Below are 26,249 nucleotides of genomic sequence, written 5' to 3'. Positions count from 1 at the left end.
AGAGGTATGTGGATGATAGGCAGATAGAACCAGGTGGGGGAGGATAACTAATCTAGGCAACGGGGAGGGGTGGGGCGAAGGATGGATAAAGTAAAAAAAATAGGAGAGGAACTATGGGTGGACTGGGAGGAGTAGGAAAGGAACACAGTTGGTGTGTGTCACCTGAAGCTGAAAAATTCACTGTTCATACTAATGGAATATGGGTGTTTGCATTTGCCATCACTCTGAAAGTGGAGAGGGTGAGGCCAGGCAGGTTGGTGTGGGAATGGGAGCTGAGATGCCACGCAAATGGGGACTCAATGGCAAAATAGTTGCCTTGTCTGCACTTAGACACCCCAATGTAAAGGAGACTACATCACGAACACCGAGGTTGGAGGAGGTGCATATGGAAGGGACATTTAGCCCCTGCGTGGATGTGAGAGGCAAGGTGTTGGGACAAGTGTTGCATCTTCTGCTGTTGCAGGTAAGTGTTCAGGGAGGGGGGCATGAGGAGGGTGGGAGGTGAGTAGATTAGAGTTATGGAGGGGATGCTCCCTGCAGAAAGGAGAGGGTAAGATGTGGCTGGTGAAAATGATACAGGATGATGTTCTGGATGTGGATGCTCATACAGTGAAAGGTGAGGACCTGAGGAACTCTGTTCTATCTGAGGTGGGATGAAACCAGAGATGCCGAAGTAGGCTCCATCAGTTACAGCAGAAGGAGGTGTATATGTCTGAAGAAGGATGTCATAGAGCACAGAACAGTACAACACAGTACAGGCCCTTCGGCCCACAATGTTCTGTTGACCTCTTACCCTACTCCAATATTGATCTAATCCTTCCTTCCCATTAGCTCTCCATTTTTATTTCATCCATGTCCCTATCTATCTGCCAAGAAGGCCCACTAGTGCCTTTACTTCCTGAGAAAACTAAAGAAATTTGGCCTGTCCCCTAAAACCCTCACTAATTTTTATAGATGCACCGTAGAAAGCATTCTTCTAGGGTGCATCACCACCTGGTATGGAAGTTGTCCTGTCCAAGACCGGAAGAAGCTGCAGAAGATCGTGAACACGGCGCAGCACATCACACAAACCAATCTTCCGTCCGTGGACTCACTTTACACTGCACACTGTCGAAGCAGTGCTGCCAGGATAATCAAGGACACGACCCACCCAGCCAACACACTTTTCGTCCCTCTTCCCTCCGGGAGAAGGCTCAGGAGCTTGAAGACTCATACGGCCAGATTTGGGAACAGCTTCTTTCCAACTGTGATAAGACTGCTGAATGGATCCTGACCCGGATCTGGGCGGTACCCTCCAAATATCCGGACCTGAATCTCGGTTTTTTTGCACTACCTTACTTTCCATTTTTCTATTTTTGATTTATAATATAAATTGTTAATATTTACTATTGATTTGTAATCCAGGGAGCGGGAAACGCAGAATCAAATATCGCTATGATGATTGTACGTTCTAGTATCAATTGTTTGGTAACAATAAAGTATAAAATAAAGTATCTAAGTCTCTTAAAAGATACTTGGTGCGTGGCCAAGTGGTTAAGGTGTCTGTCTAATGATCTGAAGGTCGCTAGTTCGAGCCTCAGCTGAGGCAGTGTGTTGTGTCCTTGAGCAAGGCACTTAACCACATATTTCTCTGTGACGACACCGGTGCCAAGCTGTATCGGCCCTAGTGCCCTTCCCTTGGACAACATTGGTGGCGTGGAGAGGGGAGACTTGCAGCGTAGGCAACTGCTGGTCTTCCATACAACCTTGCCCAGGCCTGCGCCCTGGAAAACCATGGTCTCACGAGACTAACAGATGCCTAAAAAGTCCCTAAAATATCTGCCTCTACCACTACCTCTGGCAGTGCATTCCACACACCTACCACTCCCTCTATGTGAAAAAAAATCTTACCTCTGACATACCCTTTACACCTCCTCATAGTCACCATTTCTACCCAGGGAAAAAGTCTCTGGCTGTCCACTCTACTATGCTTCTCATCATCTTGTACACCTCTATCAAGTGGCCTCTCATTCTCCTTCACTGCAAAGAAAAATGCCCTAGCGCACTCGATCTATCCTCATAAAACCTGCTCTCGAATTCAAAGGTTCATTTATTGTCAAAAGTATGCATGTACAATGCAACTCTGATATTTGTCTTTTTCAGATAGCCATGAAATACAGAAAACCACAGGATTCGTTGGAAGAAAACACCCCCTCCCCACATGAAAAGGAAAAAGAAACAAAGCTCACAAACCCTAAACCCCCACCTTGCACAAAAATAAACAACAGATCACCCACACAGAAAAAACACTAAAAACATCAGACCCCAAGACCCCAATTCCTTCCTTACATAAAAACCAACACATCACCCACCTGGAACCCCAACCCGCCAATCGGCAATAAGAAAGAAAACACAGAAAGGAGAGCAAGATAAACTACATTCGAATAATACATCAATCTCAGAATTTCGAAAACATCCTCCTGCCGGAATTGAGAACAGCTGCTCAAACTCAGTCCTCCTGCGAAGAGTGACACTGTGCCGCCAACCCAGCAATCAACCACTGTTGACCCATGGTCTCTGTGGAGAGTACTCGCTAACTTCTGCATTCTCCTCGATGTTTCAGTCTTCCTCCAGTGTCAGGCAGTGTCCCAGTACATCTCCCCTGCGTTCACTGTAAAGCTTCCATTTCCTTCCGATAATGAGGGCATCGATACTGAACACGGTGTCTGGGTGTGTCTAATCGGAGAAACACACACAAAATGCTGGAGCAACGATTCAGGTCAGGCAATATCTATGGAGAGGAATAAAGATCCAATGTTCCAGGCTGAAACCCTTCATCAGAGCTGGAAAGGAAGTGTGTGGGGGAGAAGCCAGAACAAGAAGGTGGGAGGAGGGGAAGGAGTAAAAGCTAAAAGCAATAGGTGAAACCAGGTGAGGTGGAAAATAGGTGGGTGGTGGAGGAGGAGGGATAAAGTGAGAAGCTGGGGGGTGATAGGTGGAAAAGATAAAGGGCTTAAGAAGAAATCCGATAGGAGAGGAGAGTGGACATGTTGGGAAGGGAAGGAGGAAGGGCACTAGAGGTAGTTGGTGGGCAGCTGAAGAGAAGAGAGGAGGTAAGAAAGCACCCATAATAGGGAACAGAAAAAGAGTTTGGCGAGGGAGCAGAAATTACCAGAAGTTGGAGAAATAGATACTCATGTTATCAGGTTGGATGCCACCCAAATGGAATAAAAGGTGTTGCTCCTCCAACCTGAGAACGGCCTCATCGTGGCAGTAGAGGACTTGCAGAAATGGCAGTGGGCAGTGGAATTAAAATGGCAGGGCATGGGGAACAGAGTACTAACTCTGGGGAAAGGTGTTGTTAAGCCTACATACAAAATCAGGAATTGAAAGGTTGAGCCATGGTGGGACTAATGTATATTTCAATGCAAGTCATATTGTAGGGCATGGGCTGGCATGTGAAACTATGACATTGTGAGACTTGGTTACAGGAGGGGCAGGACTGACAGTGTTCTGTTGTTTTAGCTGTGATAGAGCAGGAGGGATTGGGGGGGGCGTGCTATTACTAGTGAGGGAAATTGTAATGGAAATGCTCAGGCAGGACAGGCTGGAGAGCTCACGTACTGAGGCTATATTGGTGGAACTGAGGAATAAGAAAGGGATGACCATGTAAATGGGATGATATTATAGACCACCCACTAGTCAGCGGAATTTAGAGGAACAGATTTGTAGAGAGATCGCAGACTTTCGCAAGAAACATAACGTTGTGATAGTTGGTGTTTTTAACTTTCCACACATTGACTGGGAATCCCATATTGTAAAAGGATTAGATGGGATAGAGTTTGTTAAATGTGTTCAAGCAAATTTCCTTCATCAGTGTTTAGAGGTCACAACTAGAGAGAGTGTGCAATACTTGCTCTTCTTTTAGGGAATGAGACAGGGCAGGTGACAGAAGTTTGTATAGAGGAAATCTTTGCATCCAGTGATCATAATACCATTAGTTTCATGATAATTATGGAGAAGTATATAACTGGTCCACGGTTTGAGATTCTAAATTGGAGAGAGGCCAATCTTTATGGTACCTTACTGGTGAATACTGAAGCAAAGTATTCATTAAGGATCTCCAGATACATTTCCTCTTCTATCCCTGATCGATCCTACCCTGACACTGACACTAATCATCCTCCTGTTTCTCACATACTTTTAGAATGCTTTGGGGGTTTCCTTAATCCTACTTACCAAAGCCTTCTTACTCTCTTAGCTCTTAAGCTCCTTTCCTGGCTACTGTGCAACTCTCTAGAACCCTGCCTGATCCTTGCTTCCCAAAAACTTAAGTATGCTTCACCCTTCCTCTTGACTAGCTGTTCCATTCCTTTGTCAACCATGGTTCCTTCACCCTTTCTATTGTGCATTTCCCTGATTACATCTGTTTCCAATTCACACTCCCAAGTTCCTGCCTAATAGCATCATAATTCACCCTTCTCCAATTAAATAAGTTCCCATACTGTCTGCTCCTATCCCTCTCAAAGGCTATAGTACTTGGAGTACTGTGCTTAGTTCTGGTCGCCTCACTGTAATAAGGACGTGGAAACCATAGAAAGGGTGCAGAGGAGATTTACTAGGATGTTGCTTGGACTGGGGAGCATGCCTTATGAAAACGGGTTGAGTGAACTCAGCCTTTTTTCCTTGGAGCGATGGAGGATGAGAGGTGACCTGAGAGAGATGTATAAGATGACGAGAGGCATTGATTGTGTGGACAGTCAGAGGCTTTTTCCCAGGGCTGAAATGGCTAGCACAAGAGGGCACAGTTTTAAGGTGCTTGGTAATAGGTACAGAGATGTCGGGGGTAAGTTTTTTTATGCAGAGTGGTGAGTGCATGGAATGGGCTGCCGGCGATGGTGGTGGAGGCGGATACGATAGGGTCTTTTAAGAGACTCCTGGATAGGTACAAGGAGCTTAGAGAAATAGAGGACTATGGGTAACCCTAGGTAATTTCTAAGGTAAGGACATGTTCAGCACAGCTTTGTGGGCCGAAGGGCCTATATTGTGCTGTAGGTTTTCTATGTTTCTAGTAAAGGGTAGGGAGTTGTGGTCAGTGTTTCTGAAATGCTCGTCCACAAAGAGATCTACCACCTGACTAGCATCATTGTCCAGTACCAGATCCAGCATAGCCTTTCCTCTCGTCTGTGTACGTACTGTGTCAGGAAGCTTTCCTGGGCACACCTAACAAATTCCACACCATCTAAACCTTTTGTACTCTCAGTATTAGGGAAGTTGAAATCACCCATGACAACAACCCTGTTATTTTTGCATCTTTCCAAACTCTGCCTCCTGATCTGCTCCTTGTTGTCTTCTTCGCTATGGGGGGGGGGTGGTTTCGATAGGATACTCCCAATGACTGATTGCTCCCTTCCTGTTTCCTCCTCCTATTGATACTGACTCAGTAGACAATCCTTCCACAATGTCCTCCCTTTCTACAGATGTGATACTATCCTTGATTAGCAATCCTGCTTCCCTCATCTTTCACCTCCCTCCCTTTTCGTTTTGAAACATTTAAACCCTGGAATATCCAGCAGCCATTCCTGCCCTTGTGACAACCAAGTGTCTGTAATGGCCACAGTTTTGTAGTTCCATGTACTGGCTCATGATCTACTTTCATCACAGTTGTTCCTGACACGCCTTGCATTAAATAAACACATTTTAACCCAACCAGCTGACTGCAATTATGGCAGTTGCACTGCCTATGCTTTCTCATTGTACAGGCAGCCCCAACCCTTAAACTAACTGCCCCATTCTCTGAGTTATTACTCTGATTCCCATCCCCTTGCCAAATTAGTTTAAATCTTCCTCAACAACTCTAGAAAACCTGCTCTTAAGGACGTTGGAGCAACACACATCAAAGTTGCTGGTGAACGCAGCAGGCCAAGCAGCATCTATAGGAAGAGGCGCAGTCGACGTTTCAGGCCGAGACCCTTCGTCAGGACTAACTGAAGGAAGAGTGAGTAAGAGTGATTAAGGACATTGGACTACCTCGAGCTTAGGTATAACCCGTCTCTTTTGTACAGGTCATATCTTCCTCAGAAGAGATCCCAGTGATCCACAAATCTGAAACCCTGCCCCCCCCACACCAATTTCTCACCCACACATGTGACTGCCATATCATCTATTCTTACCCTCACTGGCTCGAGGTCCAGGCAACGATCCAGAGATTACTACCCTTGAGGTCTTGCTTTTCAGTTTCTGAACTAGTTCCCTATATTCTCTGTTCAGGATCTCATCCTGTTTTTGTCTTAGCTATGTCATTAGTACCACTAAGTACTGTTAGGGTGTATTCTGGAGATATGTAATATAGCGAATATTAATTTCAACAGCAACCAGTCTTCGGATCTGAATATGGATTGTAGATTGAATTTAAACTGTAGCTCGGAACAATGGTCTTTCTGGAGCTGCATTTTAGACTAAATGTCTGCATATGCATGAATGCACACAACACCCCATTGCATGAATATGACTCAGAGACCACAGTAGTTAACGCTCATTTTGGGTGCGTTGGTGGGAAGATCCAGGTTTTTGAAAGATTACATGCAACTCAAAAGAAGCACATGAGGGCATCGTAAATATAGAAATTGACCTGTTACCTTTGTTCTTCAACATGTAAAAATGTGCTGTAATTTTGGGTCAGGGAGTCTCTCTCTCTCTCTCTCTGAAGTGGTTTGAAAGGTAGTTAGTTTGTGTGTGTCCTGAATAGAGACTTTTCCATCTACAAGCTGAATCTCTCCGGTGACTTTGTTCACGGCAGTACCATGACTTCCAGCTTTTTACCCTACTCCTTTAGAATGCTGTGGACCTGATCGGAGACATCCCTGACCCTGGCATCTGGGAGGCAACATACCATCTGGCTGTCTCTTTCACATTCACAGAATCTCATCTGTTTTCTCAAAAGACATTTCTGAAGTCCTAGACACGAAGACCTAAGAGCAGCAGAGATGGAGAAACAGAGAGAAGGCAATGGTGACCTCACAGGAGACAGCTCTTTACAGCTCAGCATTTAACACCATCATCCTCTCAAAGCTAATCAGTAAACTCCAAGACTTGGGCCTCAATACTCCCTTGTGCAATTGGATCCTGGATTTCCCCACTTGCAGACCCCAGTCAGTTCAGATTGGCAAAAACATCTGCTCCACAATCTCCATCAGCACAGGCAGTGTACTTAGTCCCCTTCTCTACTCGCTTTACACCTAAGCACAGCTCCAACACCATATTCAGATTTGCTGATGACACCATTGTTGTGGGCCGTACCAAAGGTGGTGACGAATCAGCACACAGGAGGGAGATTGAAAATTTGGCTGAGTGGCGTCATAACAACAACCCCTCAATCAACATCAATAAGACCAAGGAAGTGATCGTAGACTTCAGCAGCGGGAATCCTGGGGTCCAAGAGTCAGTATCATCGGAGGATCAGAGGTGGAGAGGATCGATAACTTTACATTCCTGGGTGTTGCTATCTCAGAGGACCTGTCCTGGAGTCCTCATATAAATGTAATTGTAAAGAAAGCATGGCATTGTCTCTACTTCCTCAGGAGTCTGTGGAAATTCGGCATGTGATTGAAAACCTTGACAAACTTCTATAGATGTGTGGTGGAAAGTGTGCTACAGGCTGCATTACAGCCAGGTATGGGAACACCAATGCCTTTGAGTGGAAAATCCTACAAAAGGTAATGGATTTGGCCCAGTACATCACGGGTAAGGCATGAGAAAAGTATGTCGTAGAAAAGCAAAATTCACCTCCCAGGCCATGCTCTTTTTTTCACTGCTACCATCAGGTGGAAGGTTCAGGTTCCTCAGGACTTGCACCACCCAGCTGTGGAGCAGTTATTACCCTCAATCATCAAGCTCTTGAACAAAAGATTTATCTACACTCATTCTATTTCTGGTGTTCCCACAACCAATGATTTCACTTTAAGGATTCCTTATCTTATTATTTCATGCTCTTGTTATTTATTACTATTTATTTATATTTGCATTTGCACAGTTTGTGCAAATTTGCACATTTAACCCATTTGCAGATTTGCTGACTATGCCCTCAGGAAGAAAGAATTTCAGGGTTGTATCTGATGGTCTGTATGTAGACTGATAATAAATTATACTTTGGACTTTGACTCCGGGCACATTTTCTCTTCTATCCCTGATCACCCTCACTCTAGTCATCCTCCTGTTCTTCACAAATATGTACAATGTCTTAAGATTCTCCTTAATCTACTTGCCAAGGCCTTCTCATGCTTCTCCCTTCTAGCTCTCCTAAGTCTATTCTTCAGCTCCTTCCTGGCTACTTTGCAACTCTCTTGAGTCCTATCTGATCCTTGCTTCCTAAATCTTATGTAAGCTTCTTCCGCTCTACTAGATGTTCCACACCTCTTGTCAACCATCCTTCCCCTGCCTCAAATGGTCATTATCCTATTATGGATTTATTGGGTATGCCTGCAAGAAAATGAACCTCAGAGTTGTATATGGTGACATATAGGCACTTTGATAATAAATTTACTTGGAACTTTGAAAAGTTTCTTGAGATATATGAAGTAGCAAGAGTGGGCATTGGACCCCTGAAAGATAATGTTGGAGAGGTAGTAATGGGAGAAAAAGCAATGACAGTTTAACTGAATAAGTATTTTGCATCAATTTTCACTGTTGGAATGGAAATGGTAACTGGGGTAGGAATTAAAATGGATGAAGCCGCTTTCAAGGTAGATATGACCTGCAATGTTCCCTCTAATTTTTAGTAGTCAGTGTGCGCAAAAAATCTTATGTTGTGCAAATTTTTTCCTGTGACAAAAGTATGTGCGCACTGAATGCACATGTGGCACAGTTTATGTAGGTTTACAAAATATTTGACATAAAACTGCACAGAATAACAAAAAAATCACATATATATTTAAGTCACTCAGTTATTTTTTCTCTCTCCTGTCTTTGGCATTTACCCATTCTTTGTAAACTCTATCTAACCTAATAGAACTTCCATCCAATTGATAGCTTTTGATTCTCATTAACATATCCAAATAACATTCGCCTAAACGGTTTTTCAGCTTGTTCTTGAGTTGATTCATTAGGCCACAACCTCGCTCACAGTCCGCACTAGACGCAAGAAAGGTTCCCCCAATGTCCATCAACTGTGCAAGGTCGCAAAACTGTTCATTTTGAAGTAAAAATGCCACCATTTGAGCCAAGTTTGAAATCAGTTTGGATTTAATTTTTTCTTGCACGAAAAATTTGAAATCATTAAACTGTCTAACTATTACAGTATTTTCAGCTAGAAAATCATGATATTTTAGATATAAGGTATTAACTTTTTCATCGTGAATTGTGAAGTCACAATCTGCAATTGCGGAGAAATCAAAAGCTGATCATTCTTTTTTTAGATTATGAAGACACGCAGTCCTCTTTTATTGTCATTTAGTAATGCATGCATTAAGAAGTGATACATTAGTTCCTCCGGTGTGATATCACAAAACACAGGACAGACCAAGACTGAAAAAACTGATAAAACCACATAATTATAACATATAGTTACAAACAGTGCAACAATACCATAACTTGATGAAGAAGTCCATGAGCACAGTAAAGTTCAAAGTTTCTCAAATGTCCCACATCTCACGCAGACGGGAGAAGGAAAGAAAACTCTCCCTGTTATACCCGACCACAATCCGACTCTGAGTCATCCGAAAACTTCGAGCTCTGAACTTCGAGTTCTTGTAGCTCATCTTCAGGAAACCTTTCTTCTAAACGAACGCAAAGACTACTTATAAAAGTCAACAGCGAACTTGTGACGTTTTCTTCATGTTGTTGGCTTAGCAAAACTTTAACTTTGTCACTCCACGAAACATTGTCTCCCAGATCCCAGAACAGGAAAGGTGAGGTGATGTAAATTAGTGACGTGCATTGTGGTATTTGAAAAACTGACTAACTAGTTAACAGCGCAAACAACAGGAATTCTGCAGATGCTGGAAATTCAAGCAACACACATCAAAGTTGCTGGTGAACGCAGCAGGCCAGGCAGCATCTCTAGGAAGAAGTGCAGTCGACGTTTCGGGCCGAGACCCTTCATCAGGACTAGAGATGCTGCCTGGCCTGCTGCGTTCACCAGCAACTTTGATGTGTGTAACTAGTTAACAGAAACATTTAGCTAAAAGATTATTTTCAATAAGTATAATTATTAATTACTACATTATTTTAGGTAACTAACCTATTGTGCGCACATTAATTTCCTTTGTGTGCTGGTTGAAAAATATGTGTGTGTGCACGCACAGCTTAGAGGGAACATAGCCTGTCGGCCCATAGTGTTGTCTTTTGCCATGATGAAGTCACTCTCAGGGTGGAGGAGCAACACCTTATATTCCATCTGGTTAGCCTCCAACCTGATGGTATGAACATTGATATCTCCTTCCAGTAAACATTTTCTTCCTCCTTCCCTCTTCTATGAGCCACTCTTTCCTCTTACCCTCACCTGCCTATCACACCCGCTGGCCTTGCCTTTCTCCCATAGTCCACTCGCCTATATCAGGTTCCTTTTCCTCCAGCTCTTTACCTTTCCCACCTAGCCGGCATCACCTATCACCTTCCAGCTAGTCCTTCTTACCCTTCCCCGACCTTTTTATTCTGGCGTCTCCCTCCTTGCTTTCTACTCCTGAAGATGGGTCGGTCTGAAACGCGACATTTCCATAGATGCTGCCTAACCTGTTGAGTTTTTCCAGCATTTTGTTGCTCTGCAGTATCTATCTCTTCATTGTATGCCAATAGTTGAACTGTAATTGTGTTGCATGGTGGAGCAGGCACAAAGGGGGCTACAGGTTTTTGTAATAAAACATCTCCTGCCTCCTGCTTTCTGATGTCCTCTAGTGCCAGACCTACTCTCTCTCTCTCTCCGTCTTGTTTTACGGTGGTTGGCACCCAGCTTGATGGTGCATTACCACCACCTTCTGCTTCGGAGTGTGCAATAGACTTACATTCTAAATCCCTTCACCCAATCACACATCCACACATACCCTAACCTACACTTTATCCTCCCATCTTTGGCCTTCCTCGTACCCTATTCCTGCTTATCCATCATATCCTATAAAAAAAACCCTGTACCCCTTAGGAAAGCTAAAAATAACCTAACCTGTGCTATCTCACCCTTGCCCAGCAACCCTTTTAATCTGAATTCCTGCACCCCCAATTCCCTTAGTTTAATTCTCATCATCTCTCTCTGTATCCCATACTTCCTGCAACACAGAACTACATGTTCTACTGACTCCTCTTCCTGACATTCCTCACACAGTCCTGTCTGGTGTTTCCCTATCATTTTCAATGTTTTGTTTAATGCACAGTGCCCCAGCCTTAACCTAGTCCACACAGTTTCCTCTCTTCTGTATCCACTACCTACCCTCGTACCTGCAACACTTTTTTGTATTTGATATAAATGCCTCTCTTTCCCCTCCCTATCCCATCTTTCTTGCCACATTTGGTTGATTTTTTCCCCAGATTACACACTTAACCTCTGCTTTACTGATACTAATTTGCATTTCTATATTTTCTTTCTTTAACACCCTCTTTGCCAACTCATCCACCCTCTCATTCCCCTTCACCCCTACATGTGCCGGAACCCATAGAAATTTTACCTGACCTCCCTGATTTGCAATTCTTGTGACTGACTGGAGGACTTCATAAAGTACATCTTGCCGACTGTTTCAGAGAAAAGACAGTAAGCTTGCTGGAACTGAGGATGAATCTGAGCATATCAACACCTTGACTAGTCTAGCTTTCTCCACCTATCGCAACGCAACCAACACTGCCAGCATCTCCACTGTATACACCCCTAACTTATTGGATGTTCTTCTGCTGATTCCAATTTCTTTTGCTGGTATTACCACCCCAAACCCTGTCACTCCTGTTTCAGGTTCCTTAGCACCATCCGTATAAATCTGAGTATAATCCCTTATACTTTTCCATCACATGACAGTTAAATGCACTTACCAAATCAGTTTTATATTTTCCTTTCCTTCTTACCTCTAACAAATGCCAGTCTATGTCAGGCCATACAAGCTTCCATGGAGCTACAACCGGATAAACTACTGAAGGACTTATCCTTAGATCAAACACTCCACATTCTTTAGCAACATCATTCCTTACCCGACTAAAGTTATCCCTCTGAAACCTCCCATTTCCCCAACATTCCTGCGACACTCCTTTAGCAGGGTGAGAATCATTGTGCCCCTGCAAATTAGCCCAGTAGTTTGCCATCAATTGCATCCTTCTTAGTTCCAAAGGCATTACTCCCATTTCTACCTGTAGGGCTCACACTGGTGATGTTTTAAAAGCCCCACTGCACACTCTCAAAGCCTGAGCCTGAATCACATCCAGTTTCCTTTTTAAGAGATCTAGCTGCTGATCCATATGCTATATTTCCATAGTTCAACACAGATCTTACTAAAGCCACATACATTCTCTTCAACACTGAACAACTTGCACCCCATTCCCTACCAGTCAAACATCTCATCACATTTATTACTTTTTTACATTTCTCCTCAACTTTCCTGATATGGTCTGCCCATGTTAATCGTGAATCAAATATAACTCCCAGAAATTTAAGTGATCCGACCCTTTCTAATTCAATCCCATACATCCTTAACTTCTTCCCTACCTCAATTCTTTTCTTGGTGAAAAATACAGTGAGTTTTTGTACTAAAAATCTATATCCCCAATCATAACCCCATTCTACCACTCCTTGTAGTTTCCTGATTATATGCTTCATGTTCCTGCCTCTTCTCCACAAGGCCCCATCATCCGCAAACAGTGACCTACCTATATCCACTGGTACCTTTGTGAAGACAACATTGATCATAATGAAAAAAAGTAACGGGCTAATCACACTACCTTGAGGTGTGCCATTTCCCACTATGTACTGTTTTGATAATTCTGATCCATTCCAAACTTGAATTTTTCTACCAAACAAAAAATCTTTAATCCAATTAAAAACTCTTCCACCAACCCCCATCTTGAGCAGTTTAATTAAGTCCTTCCTTCCATATCATATCATAGGCCTTTTCAATGTCAAAAAACACTGCAACTACTGACTCTTAATTTGCTTGGGCCTTTATTTCAGCCTCTATCCTTATCACTGAGTCCATGGAATTCCTTCCCTTCCTAAAACCACTCTGATAACTTGCCAGCATTCCCCTCTTCTCAAGCTCATACGATAACCTTTCTGTTATCATCCTTTCTATTATCTTACATATATTTGATGTTAATGCTGTTGGATGTGTGTGGGCACGTGGCCAAGTGGTTAAGGCTTTGGACTAGCGACCTGAAGTCGAGGTAACGTGTTGTGACCTTGAGCAAGGCACTTAATCACACTTTGCTCTGCGACGACATTGATGCCAAGCTGTATGGGTCCTAATGGCCTTCCCTTGGACAACATCAGTGTCGTGCAGAGGGGAGATTTGCAGCATGGGCAGCTGCTGGTCTTCCATACAACCTTGCCCAGGCCTGCGCCCTGGAGAGTGAAGACTTTCCAGGTGCAGATCCATGGTCTCTCAAGTCTAACGGATGCCTGAATAAATAATGCTATTGGTCTGTAGCTAGTGGGTTTTGACGGAATTACTACTGCTTCTTTCCATGAGCATTACCACTTGGTAATCTTCCTTCACTCTGTTAGCGCCGGACCTAACCAACTCGAACCCCTCATTCGCCATCTGTCCGCTTGCTGCAGCCTGTAATCCCTATTTTTAATCCTGCCCCGTCCCCCGGTACCCGGGATTGGCACTGACCTACATTCGGACCTGTTCATGGTGCGCATGCTCCTCCCGCCGTTGCAGGTCCCGCCCACACAGAGCTCTAATGGTGATTGGATGCTGCAAGCCATTAGGAAAACGGCTTATTGAAGGGTGAGGTAAACCCATGGAAACGGGGTGGCGCTGAGGGGTTGGCGGCCGGTCGGCAGGGAAGAGCCGAGTTTTGGCACCGGCTTCCGGGCGGAGTCGCGGATTGGTGCTGGACGCATTGCGGCCGGCGGGGAAGAACCGTTAATCCGGTTTGGGAGCTCAGCGGGACCGGCTCGGGAACTTGTGTGCTGGCCTTACGCTCCGAAGCTCAGCGGCGGCGCAGAATGGTGAGTGAGTGGATTCCCGGGCCCAAGCGACCGCTCCTCCTAACCTAGTGTCACTTGAGTGTGAGGAGCTCGAAGCTCATCAGTCCTACGATATAAATTGGTGCCGAGCGGCTGAGGGACCACTGCCGCTTGATATGCTGGTCGGAGGTGGCGTCCGTCTGCGCAGTGCACTGTCGTATTGTCAGCACGATCAGAACTGGTGAGGGACATAGGTGGAGCGGATTACTTCCTGAGGCATCGCAGTAACCTTTGTGGAATTTACAGGGTTGTTCTTCAGTGTTGAGGAAAGGCTGATCCAGAGGGGAAGCAATATAATGCTGTTCCCATGAGTTCATTGCTGTTGTCCTTGGTTTCAGTGTTGCAATTTGGACAAAACGAAATTGACCATTATCAGTGCATTCTCTCTCCGATAAAAAATACTGCACGTGGTGGTTAGTATGAAAGAGGTGTCGTGAATTTGGCATCTAGAGTAATGACCTAGATGATGTCAGTGGTCTTGAGTACTGGCCTCAGACACAATGTATGTATACCACGAAAAGTAAGAATTAATCATATGTGGCTGTTGTGGCTTTGATGGGGGATTATTCCACATGGGGTCATCAAAATGTTCAGCCCTTGGAGTTGAAGGCCTAGTGGATGCAAATGTGGCGTGGATATAGGTGGCAGAAAATGAAGTGTGATTTTTGTGGGATGTCAATGGTATATCACAGGGATGAATGCTATTGCCCTCACTATTTTTGTGTTCTTTAATGATATGAATGTAAGAGGGACGTTTAGTAAGTTTGTAGATAACGTAAAAAATGATGCTGTTGATAAGAGTCTGGGACTACAGAATGATGTTTTTGAGATGAACAGAGCAATGGCAGATGGAATTCATTTCTGCTAAGCATGCAGTGTTACACTTTGGGAGGGCTGATGTGGTTAAGGTGTCCAGAATGAAGCATATGGACTTGCATATTGAAGATGGGGGACCTTGGTATACAAACTCACTGAAGGTGGCAGCACAAGTTGATAAAGTGGTGAAGAAGGCCTGTGGAATAATGCCTTCATTTGTGGAATGCAAGAGCCAGGTGTTTAATGGTACAATTTTATACAACATACAGTAGGTCAGTTAGCTTACAACTGAAGTATCTTAGTAATGATGTGAACACAGTGCTGGGTACATTCTCCAAGATGTTGCCTGGAATGGAACTGGAGAAACTGGATAGCCTTGGTTTGTTTTCAAGAGGTTGAGAGAGAACTGATTGGGTAAAAGTAAGAAACTTTATCCCATAGCAGATTTGTCTAAAACTGGAGAGCAATATGCAAGAAGTTGAAGGGATCTGAGGAGGAATTCTTCCAGTGAGTGGGTAGTTTATTGGGATGGTGGAGACAGGGAATCTTGCAACATTTAATGAATCAGAATCAGGTTTATTATCACCGGCATGCATCATGAAATTTGTTAACTTAGCAGCAGTTCAATGCAATACATAATAATATAGAAAGAAAATAGATGAATCAATTACAGTAAGTAAGTATGTGTGTGTGTGTGTGGCCTCCGGTCGTGGTTGACCATGGGTACTACACCTCTGGTAGTCACTGGTTTAAGATGCTATAAAATGAAGCTGGAGTGACCTCTCCAGGGCGCAAGCCAGGGCAGAGTTGATATGGAGATCCAGCCCATGCAGTGGGACCCCCCCCCCCAATGCTGATGATAGGTCCAAAGCAACGACGAAAGTCGGTACAGTTTGGTGCCAGCAGCATCGCAGGAGTTGCCGTGCTGGTTCTGGGTACAGCAATCAGCCGCCTTTGGGACTCCGACTCCAGATTTTTCCTCAGGGTTTACTCCCAAAGCCTTTCCCGTAAGCGGAGCAGCGGAGGTTTGAAATTGGAGTTTTCCCTCTCCGAGATAAGCTACCATCCGTGGTTAACGAGCCCCATCTGCCCGGAGCAACCGGTTTTAAGGCGCCAGTGACCTGTTTTTACCCCTTCTCCTGTCAGTGAGAACAGCTCCGCTGGGCATAAGAACTATGCCACACGTGAAGGCCAGGAGTTGGACTTGGTTGTCAGAGGCTTTTGAGTTGCACGCCACGAGGAGCATTTGTTTAGCAGTGGGAGCTCGTCCCCACTACCACCCTTCGGCTATGACTACCTTTGGAGATATATATATTCATTCCAGATATATAGTGCAAAAACAAATAATATGGATTAAAAAAGTGAGGTAGTGTTCATCCTTCAAAGTTGCTGGTGAACGCAGCAGGCCAGGCAGCATCTCTAGGAAGAGGTACAGTTGACGTTTCAGGCCGAGACCCTTCGTCAGGACTAACTGAAGGAAGAGTGAGTAAGAGATTTGTAAGTGGGAAGGGGAGGGGGAGATCCAAAATGATAGGAGAAGACAGGAGGGGGAGGGATGGAGCCAAGAGCTAGACAGGTGATTGGCAAAGGGGATACGAGAGGATCATGGGACAGGAGGTCCGGGAAGAAAGACAAGGCAGGGGGGAACCCAGAGGATGGGTAAGGGGTATAGTCAGAGGGACAGAGGGAGGAAAAGGAGAGTGAGAGAAAGAATGTGTGTATAAAAATAAAAAACAGATGGAGTACGAGGGGGAGGTGGGGCATTAGCGGAAGTTAGAGAAGTCGATGTTCATGCCATCAGGTTGGAGGCTACCCAGATGGAATATAAGGTGTTGTTCCTCCAACCTGAGTGTGGCTTCATCTTTACAGTAGAGGAGGCCGTGGATAGACATGTCAGAATGGGAATGGGATGTGGAATTAAAATGTGTGGCCACTGGGAGATCCTGCTTTCTCTGGCGGACAGAGCGTAGGTGTTCAGCAAAACGGTCTCCCAGTCTGTGTTGGGTCTCGCCAATATGTAGAAGGCCACATCGGGAGCACCGGACGCAGTATATCACCCCAGTCGACTCACAGGTGAAGTGTTGCCTCACCTAGAAGGACTGTTTGGGGCCCTGAATGGTGGTAAGGGAGGAAGTGTAAGGGCATGTGTAGCACTTGTTCTGCTTACAAGGATAAGTGCCAGGAGGGAGATCAGTGGGAAGGGATGGGGGGGACGAATGGACAAGGGAGTCGCGTAGGGAGTGATCCCTGTGGAAAGCGGGGGGAGGGGGAGGGAAAGATGTGCTTAGTGGTGGGATCCTGTTGGAGGTGGCGGAAGTTACGGAGAATAATATGTTGGACCCGGAGGCTGGTGGGGTGGTAGGTGAGGACCAGGGGAACCCTATTATTCTCCGTAACTTCCACCACCTCCAAATCTCTTCGAACAGTCATCCTGCTTTCTTTGTTGCATTGATATGTTGGGACCAGGTTAGCTCCTCAGAGATCTTAACACCCAGGAACTTGAAATTGCTCACTCTCTCCACTTCTGATCCCTCTGACGATTGGTTCATGTTCCCTTGTCTAACCCTTCCCGGAGTCCACAATCAACTCTTTCATCTTACTGATATTGAGTTCAAGGTTGTTACTGTGACACCACTCAACTAGTTGCTATATCTCACTCCTGTACACCCTCCCATCTCCATCTGAGATTCTACTAACAATGGTAGAGTATTTAGATGATACTTGAATTGCCAAGGCATAAAAGGCTAAGGAGCAAGTAAATGTTTATAAAAGGAATTAGTATAGATGTAATTTATGGCCAGTGTGGCCATAGTGGGTTGAAGTGCCTGCTTCTGTGCTGCATGAACTTTGACCCATTATTGACAGGGCTGATCTTGTAACTCAAATTGATATTCACACATGATCCCCACATTTCATAATTGCTTGGATTCTAAAAGTATATTGATCCCAGTCTAGAATGTACGCAACAATGGAGCTTACACAGTCTCTGAGGAGGAGAGTTCGAAAGATTGCTAAACCTTTAAATGAACACGTTCCCCTAGACCTCTGGTCTGTATCTCACTAGCATAAGGGATTGGACATGTAGGACATCCAGCTGGGACACCATCTCACAGCAGCCTTCCTAATCTTGTATGTTTCAGTACGATCACCTTCATTCTTCCAAACCTTAGTGAAAAGCAGTGCTTATTCTATGCTATATTTCCTCAAAGGACAAGCAATTAATTCCAGAAATCAATTTAATTTAGAGTCATAGAAAACTACAGCACAGAAATAGGCCTTTCAGTTGCTGAACCATTTAAACTGCCTCATCCCATCCACCTGCACCCGGGACCATAGCGTCTCCCATCCAAGTACCTATCCAAACTTCCCTTTAACGTTGAAATTGAAATTTCATCCGCTGGCAGCTCATTCCACACAATCACCACCCTCTGAATAAAGAAGTTTTCCTTCATGTCCCCCTTAAACATTTCACCTTTCACCTTTAACCCATGACATCTAGTTCTAGTCTCACCCAACCTCTGGAAAAAGCCTGCTTGCATTTACCCTATCTATACCTCTCATAATCTTTGTATACCTCTATCAAATCTCCGCTCAATCTTCTATGTTCTAAGATAGAAAGTTCTAAGATAGAAAATTCTAACCTATTCAATTTTTCCTCAGGTCCTCTAGTCCCAGCAATGTCTTTGTAAATTTTTGCTGTACTCTTTCAAGCTTATTTACATCTTTCCCATAGGTAGGTGATCAAAACTGTACACCATACTCCAAATTGTCTCAGCAATGTCTTGTACAATTTCAACAAAACATTGCATCTCCCGTACTGAATACTTCGATCAATGAAGCCAATGTGCCAAAAGCTTTCTTTACAAACCTATCTACCTGTGACACCACTTTCAATGAATTATGGACCTGCACACTCAGACCCCTTTGTTCAACTGTACTCTTTAGTGCTCTACCATTCACTGTGTGAGACCTACCTGGTTGGTCCTCTCAAATTACAACACTTCACAATTATCTGCATGAAATTCGATTTGCCATTTTTCTGCCCATTTTTCCATCTGGTCCCGATCCCGCTGCAAACTTTGAAAGTCTTGCTGCCCAATACACCATCAGTCTTGGTGTCATCTGCAAATTTGCTGATCCAGTTTACCATATCATCATCCAGATCATTGCTACAGATGATAAAAAATAATTGACCCAGCATTGAAACCTGTGACACTCTTCCAGTCACAGGCCTTCAGTCAGAGACACAACCATCTACTACTATTACTCTGACTTCTCCCACAAAGCCAATGTCTAATCCAATTTACTACCTCAGCTTGAATGACGAGTGACTGAACAGTCTTCACCACCCTCCCTTGAGGGACCTTGTCAGATGCTTTGCTGAAGTTGACGTAGACAACATCCACTGCCTTGTCTTCATCAACTTTCCTGGTGACTTCCTTGAAAAAACTTTCTAAGATTGGTTTGACATGTCCTACCACACACAAAGCCATAGTATTCTAATACTCATATCTGATCCCTTAGAATACCTTCCAATAACTTTCCTACTATTGATGTCAGGCTCACTGGCCTATAATTTCCTTGCTTATTTTAAGAGCCCTTTTTAAACAGCAGAACAACATTAGCTATCTTCCAATCCTCTTGTACCTCGCCTGGTAGCGTTGTAGTTAGCACAACATTTTACAGTACAGATGACTTGGGTTTACTTCCCGCTGCTGTCTGTAAGGATGTTCTCCTCGTGACTCATGGGTTTCCAGGCGCTTTGGTTTCCTCCCAAAGTCCAAAGGTGTACCAGTTGTTAGGATAATTAGTCATTGTTCAAATACCCTGCAATTTCTGCACTTGCCTCCCATAGGGTCTGAGGTAACACCTTGTCAGGCCCTAGAGATTTGTCTACCCTAATTTCTCTCAAGACAGCAAACACCACCTCCTCTGTAATTTGTATAGGGTCCATGACCTCGCTGTTGTTTTGCCTCAGTTCTGTAGACTCTGTGTCCATCTCGTGATTAAATATAGATGCGAAAAATCCAGTTAAGATCTCCCCCATCACTTTTGTTCCACACCTGGAATACTATCTGAATTTCCAGAGGACCAGTTTTGTCTCTTGAAATTCTTTTGCTCTCCACATATCTGTAGATGCTCTTCAGATTCTGCTAGAGCAACCTCGTGCCTTCTTTTAACCCTCCTGATTTCTTTCTCCATGTCCTCTTGTATTTCTGAAATTCCTCAAGTACCTTATTTGTTCCTGTCTGCCCTATACATACTATGCACTTACTTTTCTTTCTTCTTAACCAGGACCTCAATCTCTCTCGAAAACTGAGGTTCCCTAAATCTGTTATCTTGGTCTTTTATTCTGATAGGAACATACAAGCTTTGTACTCAAAATTGCACTTTTGAAGGCCTCCCACTTACCAAGTACACCTTTATCAGAAAACATTTGCCATATCTGATACCATCAAAACTTGTCACTCTCCAATTTAGAATTTCACCCAGAAGACCAGACCTGTGCTTTTCCATAATTACCTTGAAACTAATGGCATTATGATCACTTGATGCAAATTGTTCCCCTACACAAACTTGTGTCACCTGCCTTGACTCATTCCCCAACAGGAGATCAAAATTTAAATAAATTTTATTATCAGGGTACATGTATGTCACCATGTACAACCCTGAGATTCATTTTTCTGTGGGCATACTCAGCAAATTTATAGGATAGTAACTATAACAGGGTCAGTGAAAGATCAGCTGGAGTGTAGAAGACAACAAATTGTGCGAGTATAAATGCATAACAATAAATAATGAGAACATGAAATAAAGAGCCCCTAAAGAGAGATCATTGGTTGTGGGAACACCTCAATGGGTGGGCAAGTGAGTGCGGTTATCCTCCTTTGTTGAGTAGCCTGATAGTTTTGGTGCAAAACCGTTCTTGAACCTGGTGGTGTGAATTCTGAGACTTGTACCTCCTTCCTGATGGCAGCAGTGAAAAAAGAGCACCATCTAGGTGGTGAGGATCCCTGATAATAGATGCTGCTTTCCTACAACAGCGTTTCATGTAGATGTGCTCAGTGGTTGAAAGGACTTTACCCATGATGTACTGAGCTGAATCCACTATCTTTTCCATTCTAAGGCTCTGATGTTTCCATACCAAGTATTGCACACTTTCTTGTTGGGACTTCTATGTACTGATGAAGGAAACTTTCCTGAACACATTTGACAAACTGTCCCATCTAGTCCTTCGACAGTATGGGAGTCCCAGTCAATTTCCAAAAGTTAAAATCACCTATCACCTTATGTTTCTTGCAAGTCTGCAATCTCTCTACATTTTTTCCTCTAAATCCTGTGGACTATTGGGATGGGCCTATTAATGTGGTCATAACTTTCTTGTTCCTCAATTCCACCCATAAAGCTTCACTACTGTGACACTCTTCCTGACTAGTAAATGCCACCCCTCCCCCTTTAATTCCTTCTGTTCTATCAAATCTGAAACAATGGAATGCTGGAATACTGAGCTACAAAAGTCTTGCCCTTCTTGCAACCAAGTCTCACTAATGTCTGCAATATCATAATTTTGTGTGTTGATCCATGCCCTGAGCTCATCTGCCTTTCCTATTCACTTGCATTGAACTATACACAACTCAGAAGATTCGTCCAACCATGCTCAACCTTTTGATTCCTGACTTTTCTTGAGGCCTTAACAACATCTGTCTGCACAACCACCCCAACGTCTGTCCTGGCACTCTGTTTCCCATCCACCTGTAACTCTAATTTAAACCCCCTCGCCTGCCCCACACCCATGCAGGAGCAGCAAACTTTCATGCTAGGATATTAGTCCCCCTCCAGTTTAGATGCAAACAGTCTCTTCTGTACAAGTCCCACTTTCTAGGAGAGAGAGCCCGTGATGCAAAAATCTGAAGCCCTTCCCCTATACCAACTCCTTAGTCGTATGTTAAACTGTATGATCTTACTATTTCTGGCTTCACTAACACATAGCACAGGTAGCAATCCTGAGACCCTGAAGGTCCTGTCTTTTAACTTGGCACCTAACTCCCTGAGCTCACTTTGCAGAACCTCATCCCTCTTTGTATCTTTCAAATTGGTATCTCTATGGACTAAGATATCTGGCTGCTCACCCTCCCATTTATGAATACTGAGGACTTGATCCGAGATGTCCTGAACCTTGGGACCCGAGAGTCAATGTGCCATCTGGGAATTTCATTCTCTTCCACAGAACCTCCTTTCTGTTCCCTAACTAATGAATCCCTTATCACAGGTCACTACTCCTTCTCAGTTGCAGGGCCAGACTGAGTGCCAGAGACCTGACTGCTATGACTTTCCTCTGCTAGGTCATCCCCCACAACAATATCCAAAGTGGTATACCACAGAGTTGGGAGGGATGGCCACAGGGTTTCTCTGCACAAGCTGTTTAACCCCTTTCCCCTTCCTGACTTGTCACCTAGTTTCCTGCACCTTGGGTGTAAGCATCTCTCTATATGTCCTGTCTGTCAACTCAGCTTCCCAAATGATCCAGAGTTTATCCAGTTCCAGCTCCAATTTCTTAACATGGAGTGTTAGAATTTGTACCTGGATTCAGTTCCTCTTGGTGAAGTCGTCAGGGCCACCCTGCTTTCCCACATCCTGCAAGAGGAGCATTCATCTATCTTGCCTGGCTTTCCTACTGCTTTAACTGTTTAATTATAAAGAAGAAACGATAAACAAAATATTTTTATTAAAAAAGTATTGCCTCCAAGGTATTTTTTTTTCCTTTTCCTTTGATAGGGAAACCAAATCTCGGCATAGTATTCCAGCTTTGGTTTCAGCAATTCATTGCTTAAATGTAATAAATGCCCTTGTTCTTCAGTCTCATTACCATAATGGTCAATGTGCTGTTTGCTTTTAGTTGCTTGTTGTACCTGCAGACGAAAGGCTGATTTATACTTGTGCGTCAAATGTACGCCGTAGGTACACTGTAGGGTGACGTGCACCTCCTCAAAATTGTAACTCGCGTGTCGTGGCGACACAGACCACAACAAGGGTAGATATGGGACTGATTGAAAATGGTGCTGGAGAAATTATAATGGATAACAAAGAGATGGCGGAGGAACTGAATGAGTATTTTGCATCAGTCTTCACAGTGGAGGACATGAGCAATATACCTGATAGCCAGAGGTGTCAGGGAATAGAATTAGGTAGAGAGAAAATGCTTGGGAAGCTAAGTGGACTAAGAACAGCTAAGTCTCCTGGTCCGGATGAAGTGCACCCAAGGGTTCTGAAGGAGGTGGCTTTGGAGATTGTGGAAGCATTGGAAATGATCTTCCAGGAATCAATAGACTCTGGCATGGTTCCGGAGGACTGGAAGGTCGCAAATGTAGTTCCGCTGTTTAAGAAAGGAAGGAGGCAGCAAAAAGAAAATTACAGACCTATTAGTCTGACATTGGTAGTTGGAAACATATTGGAGTCGATCCTCAAGGACGAGGTTATGAAATACCTCGAGGTGCATGACAAGATAGGCCAAAGCCCCCATGGTTTCATGAAGGGAAGATCCTGCCTCACCAACCTATTGGAATTTTTTGAGGTAATCTCGAATAAGATTGACAAGGAAGAGGCTGTGGATGATATGTATTTGGATTTTAAAAAGGCCTTTGATAAGGTGCCACATATGAGGCTGCTTAATATGATGAGAGCCCATGGAATTATAGGAAAGATATGGAAATAGGTGGAGCATTGGCTGATTGGCAGAAAGCAAAGGGTGGGAATAAAGGGATCGTATTCTGATTGGTTGCCAGTTACTAGTGGTGTTCCACAGGGGTTGGTGTTGGGGCCGGTTCATTTTACGATGTATATTGATGATTTGGATTATGGATTAAATGGTTTTGTGGCTAAATTTGCGGATGACACCAAGATAGGTGGAGAAGCAGGAAATGTCGAAGAAACGGAAAGGTTGCAGAGAGACTTAGTCAGTTTAGGAGAGTGGGCAAAGAAATGGCAGATGAGATACAATGTTGAGAAATGTACGGTTGTACATTTTGGAAGAAGAAATAATCGGGCAGATTATTATTTAGATGGGGAGAAAATTCAAAAATCGGAAGTGCAAAGGGACTTTGTCCTCGTGCAGGATACCCTAAAGGTTAACCACCAGGTTGGATTGGCAGTAAGGAAAGCGAATGCTATGTTGGCATTCATTCAAGAGGAATAGTGTATAAGAGTAAGAACGTGTTGATGAGGCTCTATGGGGCACTGGTGAGACCTCTTTTGGAATACTGTGTGCAGTTTTGGGTCCCCTATCTTAGAAGGGATGCTCTGATGTTAAAGAGAGTTCAGAGAAGATTTATGAGGATGATTCCTGGAATGCAGGGGCTAACATATGAGGAGCGTTTGTCGGCTCTTGGACTGTATTCATTAGAATATAGAAGAATGAGAGGGGATCTCATAGAAACATTTCAAATGTTGAAAGGGTTGGACAGAGTAGATGTGGAAAGGTTATTTCCCTTGGTGGGTGAGTCCAGGACAAGAGGCCATAGTCTTAGAATTAGAGGGTACCCAGTTAAAACAGAGATGAGGAGAAATTTTTTTAGCCAGAGGGTCGTGGATTTGTGGAATTCGTTGCCACATACAGCTGTGGAGGCCCGATCATTGAGGGTGTTTGAGGAGGAGAATGACAGGTATCTAATTAGTCAGGGTATCAAGGGATATGGGGAAAAAGCCGGAAATTGGAACTAGATAGGTGAATAGTTTAGCTCATGGGGGAGCTGCGGAGCAGACTCGATGGGCCGAATGGCCTACTTCTGCTCCTTTGTCTTGTGAACTGTGATTGGTCGGCTTGGTAGCATTGCATTTCCTCATACACACTTCCGGTTGCTTTTCTCCGCCATGTCTGTACACTGATGCGAAATAAATGGTTGGAGACAACAAACCAAATCGTCATATTTGAAATGCATTTCCTCATCCATGTCTGTCACGAAGAAACTCAACACAGTGGCATAGAAACCCCACCGCCAACTAGCGTTTTGGTGGTGAATTGCAGAGCGACGCAGACACAACTACACATGCTCGCTACGGTGTAGGGCTACGCAGAAGTATAAATCAGGCCTACAGTGTAGCCCGTACGCACAAGTATAAATCAGCCTTAACTTTGTGATTCACAAATGAGGATACTGAAAGTAGCCAGAGCAGTGGCATTTAATGAACAAGCAGAAAATGCTGGAAGAGCTCAGGCAGCCTTTGTGGAAAAAGAAACATTCAATGTTCTTTTCTGGTAAAGAGAAAATACAGGTTAATTTTCATAGGACAGAAGGTGATTTTCATGACCTACATCTTGGAGTTGTTCTCCAGGCAAAAAGATTGTTTTTCATTTTAGCAAAAATGAAAAGTTTTTAATGTGTCCATATTATCCTCCATCTGCCATCTTTTTTCTTCACTCACTGAGCCTGGCTTTGTCTCTTAGCAACTGCAATGTCCTCCGTGCAGCTTGCTTTCCCATCTAGTTTTCTCATTAGCAGCTGACAAATTCATTCATCAGCCATTTTATTTAAGGCATTAATATGTTCAGTAAATAACTGAAGTCCATTGATCTATAAAGCACTTCACTCACAACAGCTGGTCACTGACAATGATAAATTAATTTATAATTGACTAATCCTCTATCCAGGCTAACTTATTTTCCCAGTTCTGGTGAAGGACCTTTCACCTGAAATATTAACTTTTTCTTTTCTGACCCGCAAGTGTTTACAGAATTTTCATGTTTCAACTCTTCCCATGTATGTGTGTGTATGTATGTATATTGCATTTTTTAACATTTGAAAATGTTTCTTACTCCACTTATTACCTTTTATCCACCATATTAAACTGATCCTCAGGAAAAAAATTTACTTTGTCAAACTGGAGTTTTGTTTGTGCCCGATCTGAAAAATGTACTTTTTCTCAATTGACCAAGGGACATGCTGGCATATTGAAGATGGTGGTGAATTTTATCATCAACCACTGCTTTTGCTGAGAAGTGATTCTGGGAAAGGGGAAGTGGTTCATGTTTCAAGGGTCACTGTGGGTTGGGAGTGTGATGCAGAATGGTAAGTTTGGAGAGGATCTTTGGATGTTAATTATAAGACCGATTGCCTTGAGCAATCCCTGCTCCTATACTCTATTCCTTTAGAAATGAATGCCAACATTGCATTCGTCGTCTTCACCACCAACTCAACCTGGAGGTTAACCTTAAGGGTATCCTGCACGAGGACTCCATTGTAAGTGTAGACTGTATTCTTCAGTGTCCACACACTTCTGGAACCTGATACCACCTCACAAA

At 43.8% G+C, this 26,249-nt stretch overlaps 1 protein-coding gene and 1 long non-coding RNA gene across 5 annotated transcripts in view; one reads left to right on the top strand and one right to left on the bottom strand.

Annotated features, from left to right (window-relative positions):
- Positions 1–2,245: 2,245 nt before the first annotated feature.
- LOC134336984 (uncharacterized) lies at positions 2,246–13,810 on the bottom strand. Its single transcript, XR_010015912.1, has 3 exons — positions 13,779–13,810; positions 9,562–9,752; positions 2,246–2,770 (listed from the first exon to the last, which is right to left on the bottom strand). It is a non-coding gene; the product is annotated as an uncharacterized LOC134336984 (long non-coding RNA).
- Positions 13,811–13,915: 105 nt separating this feature from the next.
- Positions 13,916–26,249, top strand: part of cabin1 (calcineurin binding protein 1) — a 693,325-nt gene continuing 680,991 nt past the window's right edge. For all 4 annotated transcript variants that reach the window (XM_063031768.1, XM_063031766.1, XM_063031767.1 and 1 more), the window contains exon 1: positions 13,916–14,119. In XM_063031768.1, the coding sequence (XP_062887838.1) occupies positions 14,117–14,119 (3 nt within the window). In that variant the 5' untranslated portion in view covers positions 13,916–14,116. The remainder of the gene's footprint in view (positions 14,120–26,249) is intronic.

Source organism: Mobula hypostoma, chromosome 23, assembly GCF_963921235.1.
Source record: "Mobula hypostoma chromosome 23, sMobHyp1.1, whole genome shotgun sequence".
Classification (NCBI taxonomy): domain Eukaryota; kingdom Metazoa; phylum Chordata; class Chondrichthyes; order Myliobatiformes; family Myliobatidae; genus Mobula; species Mobula hypostoma.
Note: the sequence above shows the minus strand (reverse complement) of the source record. Positions and strands in the feature narration are given on the sequence as shown.